At 34.4% G+C, this 11,443-nt stretch overlaps 1 protein-coding gene across 3 annotated transcripts in view; it reads right to left on the reverse strand.

The window, feature by feature from the left end:
* The window catches only part of LOC144972279 (substance-P receptor-like), a 332,733-nt gene that overhangs the window by 36,225 nt on the left and 285,065 nt on the right, over window positions 1-11,443 (reverse strand). For all 3 annotated transcript variants that reach the window (XM_078913366.1, XM_078913367.1, XM_078913368.1), the window contains one exon: window positions 910-1,173. In XM_078913366.1, the coding sequence (XP_078769492.1) occupies window positions 910-1,173 (264 nt within the window). The remainder of the gene's footprint in view (window positions 1-909; window positions 1,174-11,443) is intronic.

Here is an 11,443-nt window from a genome sequence, read left to right on the forward strand (position 1 = left end):
AGTAGTAGTAGTAGTAGTAGTAGTAGTAGTAGTAGTAGTAGTAGTAGTAGTAGTAGTAGTAGTAGTAGTAGTAGTAGTAGTAGTAGTAGTAGTAGTATAGTAGTAGTAGTAGTAGTAGTAGTAGTAGTAGTAGTAGAAGTAGTAGTAGTAGTAGTAGTAGTAGTAGTAGTAGTTGTAGTAGTAGTAGTAGTAGTAGTAGTAGTACAAGCAGTAGCAGAATTGGTAATAGTAGTAGTAGTAGTAGTAGTAGTAATAGTAGTAGTAGTAGTAGTAGTAGTAGTAGTAGTAGTAGTAGTAGTAGTAGTAGGAGTAGTAGTACTACAAGCAGTAGCAGAAGTGGTAATAGTAGTAGTAGTAGTAGTAGTAGTAGTAGTAGTAGTAGTAGTAGTAGTAGTAGTAGTAGTAGTAGTAGTAGAAGTACAAGCAGTAGCAGAAGTGGTAATAGTAGTAGTAGTCGTAGTAGTAGTAGTAGTAGTAGTAGTAGTAGCAGTAGTAGTAGTAGTAGTAGTAGTAGTAGTAGTAGTAGTAGTAGTAGTAGTAGTAGTATTAGTAGTAGGAGTAGTAGTACTACAAGCAGTAGCAGAAGTGGTAATAGTAGTAGTAGTCGTAGTAGTAGTAGTAGTAGTAGTAGTAGTAGTAGTAGTAGTAGTAGTAGTAGTAGTTGTTGTTGTTGTTGTTGTAGTCGTAGTAGTAGTGGTAGAAGTTGTAATAGTACTGGTAGTGATAGTAGTAGTAGTAAAGTAGTCGTAGTAGTAGTAGTAGTAGTAGTAGTAGTAGTAGTAGTAGTAGTAGTAGTAGTAGTAGTAGTAGTAGTAGTAGTAGTAGTAGTAGTAGTAGTAGTAGTAGTAGAATGAGGAGGTCGAGGAAGAGGAGATGGAGAAGGAACAAGATTATGATGATAAAGATTACCTTCTTCCTCATCTTAGTCTGCGATCGAATGTCCTTACTGATGCGTTCCCCGGGCACCTGTGCTGACCACAACGTGACGATGATGACGAGGTAGGCCACGGTCATGACCACGCACGGGATGAAGAAGAGGGCCACACACACGAACAGGTAGTAGTACTTCCTGGCCGGACTGTCCGAGGTGTAGTTGCCCGTCACTGGGTCCCGCCACATCTCCACCGGCCACTGGTCATCGCACCACGTCTCCACCGTGTTCTTCCACTGGACCTGATGGGCGTCCATGGAATTTGGAGATAGAAAAATATATAAATTATTGATTAGGGTAACTAACATTCCGTTTATAACCTTCCCTAAATGTAAAATGTCACTCAAAAACAAAACAAAACAAAACAAAATCAACAAAAACAAAACAAACTGAAAAAAACAAAAACAAAAACAAATAAAATCCAAACAAGAAAAACTATTGGACGAAAGAGAAAACAAAAATATTACATCGATTGAAAAAAAGTATCATATAAAAAAACCCCCCCAAAAAAAACAAAACAAATGAGCAAATACATAACTCTTCTCTTCCCCCCCCCCCCCTCTCTCTCTCTCTCTCTCTCTCTCTCTCTCTCTCTCTCTCTCTCTCTCTCTCTACCCTCTCTTTCTCTCCCCCCCCCCCCCCCCCCCCCGTAAAAAGACGTCCACAAAACATAAAATGAACCATTAAAATTGTTTTCTTTTTAATCCAGTACTGAAGTCAGAATCCCCCCCCCCTCCCCAACCCACCCCGCGCCATGAACGCGTGGGCAGATACAAATAAACGAATATCACAAATCATTTTTCTTAAAAAACGTGACAAAATATCAGTGCCCCGTAGTGTCCAAACGGTGTCATATCGGGATGTACAAGAAGCTAAAATGTCAAATCTAACTTAATCCAGTCCAATATTTGAATAGTTGTCTATTTAGCACAATAAGATATGATATTCAATCTCCTCTATAAAGCTACAAACTCGATCCGACTTGAGGTGTTTTAATATAGCGCAATATCCACTTAACCTGCTCAAAGTGCTTTACAAAGGGTCTGTGGCCAACAGCAACAAGAAACATTGTAGGACAAGACATGATGACGCCTGTTAGGCGATATTTCCATTTTTTCTGACATTGACAACGCTGTTAACGGCCGGGTTGATACACATTTTACACTCGAGTTCGGTGAGAGAATGTGAGTAAATAAAGAGCGTTTTCCAAGGACTCAACAATGTGCCGCTACAGAGCGGGGCTCGAACCCAAACCCAGGACCTCCGATCCGAAAGCGAGTGTCTTACCACTAGATCACGTAGCCAAGTCTGATATTTCAGGCTATAAATTCCATTGTCAGCATCTTAATCATCCCGACATCACACCGTTGTGAGGCGAAAGGTCACATTCATTTATACTTAGAACAAAGATCCTCATATTCGGAAAAGGGGTTATAAAAAGACGCTTATTTTGACAGGAAAATTGAAATCCTAATATATATATATATTATTATTATTATTATTATTATTATTTATTATTATTATTATATATTATTATTATTATTATTATATTATTATTATTATTATTATTATTATATTATCATTGATTACTTTTGGACCCGGCTTAAGTTCCTCCATGCCGTGCCACAGAATAGCCTACACTTTTCGCTGCTGGACAGAACTGTCGTACTCTGGAAAAACCCATATTTTAAAATTTGGCCAGAAAACTCGTCCTTCAATTTTTAATCGATTTAAATGACCCCCATCTTGGCAAAAAAGCCCCTCTAAAACCTGGGTTTCGCGAAGTCCCAGGTTTGAGAGTTTATTTTTGTAATCCAGCTGGTCGATGTTGTGACTTGTTTTTTTTTTTTAAACTAAACGCACAGCATCAATAGTAAAGGAAGTAGAAACTTTAGCCATTTTACTGGGAAACATGAGAACATAAAAAAGTAATTTTGTCGTTGTACTCCGAAATCAGATATGAAGGTCGGCGACCTCATAAAAATTAAGCTAAATTAATTTCTGACACGAAAACTTTGCGGGTTTCATATGATTTGAAGATTTTTTCTTTTTTTACGACACTAGTTTTTAAAAAAATACCTAAACATTATTTGTGACTTGCTATCTGAAAACGGTGTTGTGTCGGATTGTGCGGCTTTATGGTCTAGTGGTATGACACTTGCCTTCGGGCAATATGTCCCGGGTTCGAGTGCTGTTGCGCTGTAAGCGGCGCAGTAAAGGTGGGTCCTTGGAAACGACTCAAAACTTATAATGCTTTCATCGTATTCAGGGGTAAAATGAGTACCTGGCCGTAAACAGCGTCTTCTCTGTCGAAAAGAAGATTGTATAATATCGCCCCACAGGCGTCATGTCTTGTTCTACATGTTAAGTGTTGCTATTGGCTAGGGACTCTTTGTAAAAAGTTTTGAGCACGTTTGGTGAAATATTGTTTGTTGTTGTTGATATTACTGATGTTATCAATTAAATTAATAGAACACACACACACACACACCACACACACACACACACACACACACACACACACACACACACACAGAAGGACAGACAGACAGACACACATACACACAAAAGAAAATTGGGCCAGATTTATGTGTTTTATTAAGTAAAATAATTTAATAAAGTTTCAAAATTCATGATTTATTCAATCATGAAGAGTTTTCTATAACTTCAGTAATTGACAATTGTCAGTTTTGACTTTTCATTGCTATGTGCTGTATTATCTTAATTACATTCAAAGATGAGAAATAACTGTCTATAAATAGAACATGTTTTTTGAGAATATGTTATTGCGTGTATAAACATTTAACTTGAGCGTTTTTAATATAGCGCAATACCCACTAAACGTGCTCAAATCGCTTTACAAAGGGTCTCTAACCAACAGTAGAACGAGACATGTCTTTTTTAAAGCGCTTTGAGGTTTCGACGAAAGGCGCCATAGAAATATGCTTATTATTATTATTATTATTATTATTATTATTATTATTATTATTATTATTACTATTATATTATTTATTATTATTATTATTATTATTATATTATTATTATTATTATTATTATATATTATTATTATTATTATTATTATTATTATTATTATTATTATTATTATTATTATTATTATTATTATTATTATTATTATTATTATTATTATTATTATTATATATTATTACTTATTATTATTATATTATTCTATTATTATATTATTATTATTACTATTATTTATTATTATTATATTATTATTAATTATTATTATATATATTATTTATTATATTATTATCATTATATTATTATTATTATTATTATTATTATTATTTTATTATTATTATTATTATTATTATTATTATTATTATTATTATTATTATTATTATTATATTATATTATTATTATTACTATATTATTATTATTATTATTATTATTATTATTATTATTATTATTATTATATTATTATACTATTATTATTAAATTATTATTATTTTTATTATTATTATTATTATTATATATTATTATTATTATTATTATTATTATTACTATTATTATTATATTATTATTAATTATTATTATTATATATTATTATTATTATTATTATACTATTATTATTATTATTATTATATATTATTATTATTATTATTATTATTTATTATATTATTATTATTATATATTATTATTATATATTTATTATTATTATTATTATTATATTATTATTTATTATTAATTATTATTATTATTATTCTAACGCCTGTTAGGCGATGTCGACAGAGACATCGCTGTTAACGGCCAGGTACTCATCTTATACTGGAGTACGGTGAGAGAATGTGAGTAAAGAGCCTTTTCAAAGGATTCAACTATGCGCCGAGAGAGGCTCGAACCCAGTACCGTCCGATCCGAAAGAGTATCATAGATCAAAAACACACAGCCGCACAAAATGATAAGAAGTTGCTAGAAGCTGTGGATTGTAAAAAGTAATAAACAGAAATGAATATAACAGCTTTAAAATAGAACAAAATACCAAACATGGAAAGTTTCGGGCTCAAAACTCTTCTTCGGCCATTAACAAAAACAATTAAAAAATATGAATACAATACTCAAAACGTTCCTATCGTTTTACGTACGTGGCCGCACAAACTCAATATAAATTGATATTGACCTTAGTAGGATCCTTACAACATCCATAGTTATAAATAAGAGGAAGATACCGACGCAATAGAACATAAACAGAGAAATAAATAATACATCTTTATGTCTCTTCCTTTCTCTCTTCCTCTCTTCCTTTCTCTCTTCCTTTTCTCTCTCTCTCTCTCTCTCTCTCTCTCTCTCTCTCTCTCTCTCTCTCTCTCGGTATAATATATATATGAAAAATATCGTCTCATTTAATCTCTTCTCTCTCCTCCCTCCTCTCCCGCTCCCTCCCCCCCGCCTCCTCCAACCATTTCTATCATCCTCACTTCTCCTTGTCTATATCTCCCCCTCTCTATTTAACCAGCTAAATGTACTCTGGAAAAAAACAAAACATGTATTTATAAATTTGGCCAGAAAACTCGTCCTTCAAATACCGATCGATTTCAATGATCTTCATCTTGGCAAAAACACTCAAACCTGGGACTTCGAGAAGTCTTCCTTGTAATCCCAGGCTTGAGATTTGTTTTGCCAAGATGAGGGTCATTGAAATCGACCAATATTCGAAGGACGAGTTTTCTGGCCAAATTTTTAAAAACGAGTTTTTCCAGAGTAAGGCAGTTAACTGGTTTAAAAAATCTCTCTCTCTCTCTCTCTCTCTCTCTCTCTCTCTCTCTCTCTCTCTCTCTCTCTCTCTCTCTCTCTCTCCGACTGTAATACAGGATTTAGATCCAATCTACCCACGACAGGGCAATCACAGGCGGGTAGCCGATCAGAAGTCCCGGGTTCATTAAAGATTGGCACAGCTTGATTGCGCACGGATCATCTGTTCTATTATTATCCTTTTATTTTGTTACCCACCGCCTAACAACGGTATTATGTCGGGTTGGTGGATTTGTCAAAAAGTGATAGTGAAACCAAAAAGACTAGAAATTCGAAATGTTAGTTATTGTCACGTTCAGAAATCCTACCCATTGCCTTCAATTATATATATATATATATATATATATATATATATATATATATATATATATATATATAGAGAGAGAGAGAGAGAGAGAGAGAGACTATCGTCCTACCCAAAGGAGAGCAAGCAATTGCTATTGTCCGTTTCACACTATTGAAACCGGGGTAAATCATTTTTGATTCAATTCAATGTGTTAAAAAGAAGACTTTGGTGCCATAAAAAATCTACTCAGGGTTTTGAAGTTTTATTTAATACTTCTAAGGGTAAAATATTAATTTGTAAAGTTATTTATAGTAAATTCTATTTCCTCCCTCTGAAAACTACGAATTTTTAACATTTCAAGTAGGCAGGTTTGTAGATGTGACAGTTTACTATTCAATCCCAGAACAATTTCTATTCTTTCTTTTCAATGAAGCGAATAAGATCACAAGTTTTGCATTCCCGGCTATAGACTACATTTCATTTTTTACCACCTAAACAAATTCCGACCTAATACCGTTTTGAGGCCATTGGTCACCTAATATATTTAAGCAAACAAAATCTCGTCAAAAACGAAAAGAAAAACCCCCCCCCTGTTTTATCAAGGTCTAACAAATGGTACAAATACTAACTAACATTTACGAAACTGGGATAAAATTAGCTTTTGCGAAACTTGGATAAAAGCTGGCTTTTCTCTCTCCCGGTGACCTTAACAAATCTATGTATTTTAAAAAGGGCGCCGTCTGGGTTTTGATTGAACACCAACCTTTTCAATGTCGTGAGTTTTAGCTTCTTTCATTTCTCATTTCCGCAGGACACCGACAAAACAAAACAAGGCAATTTTATTAACGTTTTGGCCAAAAAAAAAAACCAAACCCAAAACAAATCAAAACAAAACAAAAACGTTTACTTCATAAATCCATCAATTAAACTGTCTCCAAACATGGAAAAATTCTCAAAAACCCAAAACTTATTTACAAATTCTTTGAAGTCCGAGGTTTATACTATAATAAAGATTATAAATTTGGCTTAATTTGAATGATATAATGAACTGGTTTTCTGGCCAAATTTTATAAAATGCATTTTGTAAACTGAGGATGCAAATTTTCCTGTCTTTCTACTAATCTTGTTCTAGAAAATGCCAGACTGTATCTCATTACGCCGGGACTGAATTTCTCCACTTAACTTTGTAAATGTTCGGTTTTATGGTCTACGGGTATGACACGCGTAGTCTAACCTGTAACAGCGGGGTTCGAGTCTTTCTTTTGGCGGCTCAAAGTGGAGTCCATGAAAAAATCTCTTTATTCACATTCTCTCACCATACTCAGGTGTGGAATAATTACTTCACGGTAACAGCTTTGTTCCTGTCGAAATTATATTTTTTTAAATTGTCGTTACGCCTTACAGTCGCCACACATTAAGTGTTGCTATTGGCTTGGTAAAGAAAGCGCTTTGAGCAAATTCAGTGGATATTGCGCTTTATGTCACCCATCGTCTCGAAACAGTACTTATTATCTCGGAACGAGCCGGATGCCGAAAATTGAATTCAAAGTTAGAGTGACCAGAAATATGAGATTTAAGCTTTCGTTACTTAAAAAACTCAGTCGCACTCAATGAAACAAACTTAACTCATGTCTCATTAAAAAAAATTATATCTAAAAAAATTATAGCATGTGAATCACTCCAAGATAATAGATTAAACCTCGGGCATTTATATTATGCAATATCCACTTAACGTTCTCAACGCGATTTATAAGGGACCCCTAGCCAACAGCACCACTAAACACGTAGGACGAGACATGACGCCTGTTAGGAAATACTACATTTTTTTTTTCCGATAGAGACAACGCTATTAACGGCCATGTTCTCATTTTACCCCTGAGTGATGTGAGTAAATAGCCTTTTCCAAGGACTCAATTATGCCCCGCTTTTAGCGGAACTCGAACCCAGGACTTTTCTATACGAAGGCGAGTGCCATGCCATTGGACCACGTTATAGCCGAAGACACAAAATCTGACCGTTCTCACAAAGAGACAAACAATAAAAAAGTCTGTCATTTCTGGTCGGAGTAAAATCGATATGAGCCCTTTTTTGGTTTGTTTTTTTAAGGGTTTTACGGCGCTTGCAGCACATTAAGGTCATATCAGCGCCAGTAAAATGGAAGAATATGGGATAGTAACAAGTTCTAGAATTACAATTAAAGCACCCAAGAAAAAGGAAGACAAAGGGGGAATTTGTTGAAATAGGGAACAGATGTAGATTCCAAGAGCACACTGTCAAAGTTCTTTGCTTGAGATCACCTAAAAGTCTCATCTAGACGCAAGCACAGGTCCCCACTTTGAGGAATACACTCAAATGTTTACGAATCACTCTATATGTAAAACAAAACATGATGCAGTGCATGACAGAGAGATGATTTACAAGACATAAAAAATATCATCTCCCAAAACTCTAAAGTATACATTTGACTGTTTTCCTACGAACTCAATCTCATTCCAATACAAAGACAGAAAGCTTGTTGCAAACCAGATATAGAGGGGATAGAAGACAGTATGTGTTCTCCCTGGCCACTGGGAGGTCGGGAAACCACCCAGATATATTAGCCTTAATCTAAAGGTGAAACCCCTGACAGTTGTGCGTCAGTGAAATTGAAATATAATATAATCGTATTAGATTATAGTAACGGATATATATCAATGTTATACAACACTGCCAGGCTTCGTTTTCATTTAAAAATAATATTAATGATAATAATGATAATAATAATGATAATAATAATGATATACATACTATACTACTACTACTACTACTACTACTACTACTACTACTACTACTATATAATAATAATAATAATACTAATTAATATATACTATATACTATACTATACTACTACTACTACTACTACTACTACTACTAATCTACTAATATACTACAATTAACAATAATAATATAATAAAATAATAATAATAATAATAATAATAATAAATAATCAATATCATACATCATAATCATAATCATAATAATAATAATAATAATAATAATAATAATAATAATAATAATAATAATAATAATAATAATAATAATATAATAATAATAAATAATAATTAATAAATAATAATAATAATAATCTTTATTGTCAAATGAGGCATCATTGTCAGGTTACAGCTCTTTAAAAAAAGGAAAGAAAGAAGAAAAGAAGGAACACAAACACAAATCTCAATCTCTCTCTCTCTCTCTCTCTCTCTCTCTCTCTCTCTCTCTCTCTCTCTCTCTCTCTTTCTCTCATAAAGTGCGCAGAAACTCAAAATATCAAATAGATCTCTAACTACGATTAATAAAATTAAGATTAATTTTTTCTTGGTATTTGCTGTTGATGCTATGCGTTTAAGTAAACTATTTGAATTGTACCAACACAATTCAATTCAATTCAAAAGATTTATTTTATTCAATTACCAATATGAACTGTGCATTTACAAATAATTTCAAATCGATACAGGTAAACGGAAACTACCGAAATGATTAAATAGATAAATGAATATATATGAATATAATCAATAAATAGACAGGAATAATAAATAGAAACAACAGTCTGTGTAAACTATAACGTTTATTACAGTCTGTTTGTGGAAACTTGAGTGACAACTGGCGGTCTGAAACAATGACAAAGAACCTAATGACGTCAACGTAATCCTTTCTATACAGAAACACTGCCAGTTAGAGGGGTGGGGTGGGGGTGGGGTGGGGTGGGTGGGGTGGGAGTGGTTCCCGATAAGAGAATTTTGAATCGAAACGGTAGGAGAAATTGAAATTTTGAGTGTTTTACAATACGAGAAATTTTGTTCATATTCTTACCCATATTTATGTTTATATAGCGCAATATCCCCAAACGTGCTCAGAAGCGCTTTACAAAGGATCCCTGACCAACAGCAACACGTAGATTACTGTGAGCGTTTATATAGCGCAATATTCACTAAATGTGTTCAAAGCGCTTTACATAGGGACCCTGATTAACGGCAACACGTAACATGTAGAAACGAGACATGACGCCTTGTTAGGCGATATTACAATTTTTTTTTCGACAGAGACAACGCTGCTAACGGCCAAGTACTCATTTTACACCTGAGTACCGTCATTGTTTATTTTCAAGGGTTTTACGGCACTTGCAACACAGTAAGGTCACATCAGCGCCAGTAAAAAGGAAGAAAATGGCATTTGTTGGTAGAGCACTCGCTTCACAGGCAAAGGGACCAAGGTCGACCATGGGTACAGTCGAGATTTTTCTGACCCCCCCCCCCCCATCCTGTCCACTCAGCAGTCAATGGGTAGCTGAGTCAGTTAGATTTGGCTGAAAGTACTTTGCGCTAGACTATCGTCCTATCCAAAGGATACCAAGCAATTGCTATCGTCCGTTTCACGCTATAGAAACCAACCGGGATAAACTCCGTCTCCATGGGCCCAATGGCTCTGAAGGACTACTTTTTATATGAAATGGCAAGCTATGGAGCATTTATCTGTTTTCACCAGATTGGAGAGAAGACTCTTTCTATACTAGGCTAGACTTAATGTCTGACTACCGCTTCGGGGTTAGAAGTCACACCGCACCAATTTGGAATCCGGGACGCCATGTTGATATCATAATGGGATAGAGTCTGTTTGCCCATTTTCATGTGAGCGATGAAAACGATCAGCTCAGCTCAGCCCAGCTCGGCACGTGGCAAGAAGCCTTAAAAGGTCTCCATGTGACCTTATACGGGGTTCTCAAGACTCCTTAAGTACGCGGGATGTGTGTGTGTGCGTGTGTGTGTGTGTGTGTGTGTGTGTGTGTGTGATTATGAATGATCCCTTGGGGCTTCACCCATGCTCGAAATTTGGAGCTTCCGGTTTCTATAAATAGACCATGGGACGTGACGTCATCAAACATAACCCAATTTGCGTCTGGCTTTTGACCTATGACAGCACGTCTGCCAGTCATTTTTTTTTAATCGTCTTGGTTATTTTAATTTGAAAATTGACTTAAATAAGATACATGAATAAAGAGATAAATAAATAATAAATAAACATACAATAATGAAATAAATAAATATAGAGATATAGATATAGAGATTATGAATAAACAAAATTAAAGGCATGCGTTTTATTTTTAAATCTCATCTTCTTTTTTTTTCAATTAAAAAAGTGAGCAGTTTTTAAACAGGGGAATAATTCATTTGTCTGTATATAATATAGTCTAGGATATATGAAGATTTAAAAACACACCAAATAAAGATTATATAATAATTAATTTTCAATTCGAATAAACTGCCCGGAATCTCAATCGACAAGAAAATTGTCATTCATCTGATTTGGTGGCGGTTACGCCCTCTGACTGACCTCTACTACAACCAGCGGTATGCTGTCCTTCAAGGAACGTTCTTCCATTCTCTGACCAACATCACAGAGAGATTACCCATGGCTGA

This window comes from Berghia stephanieae, chromosome 5 (genome assembly GCF_034508935.2).
Source record: "Berghia stephanieae isolate SIO BIC M18660-M18661 chromosome 5, UCSD_Bste_1.3, whole genome shotgun sequence".
NCBI classification, from domain to species: Eukaryota; Metazoa; Mollusca; class Gastropoda; order Nudibranchia; family Aeolidiidae; genus Berghia; species Berghia stephanieae.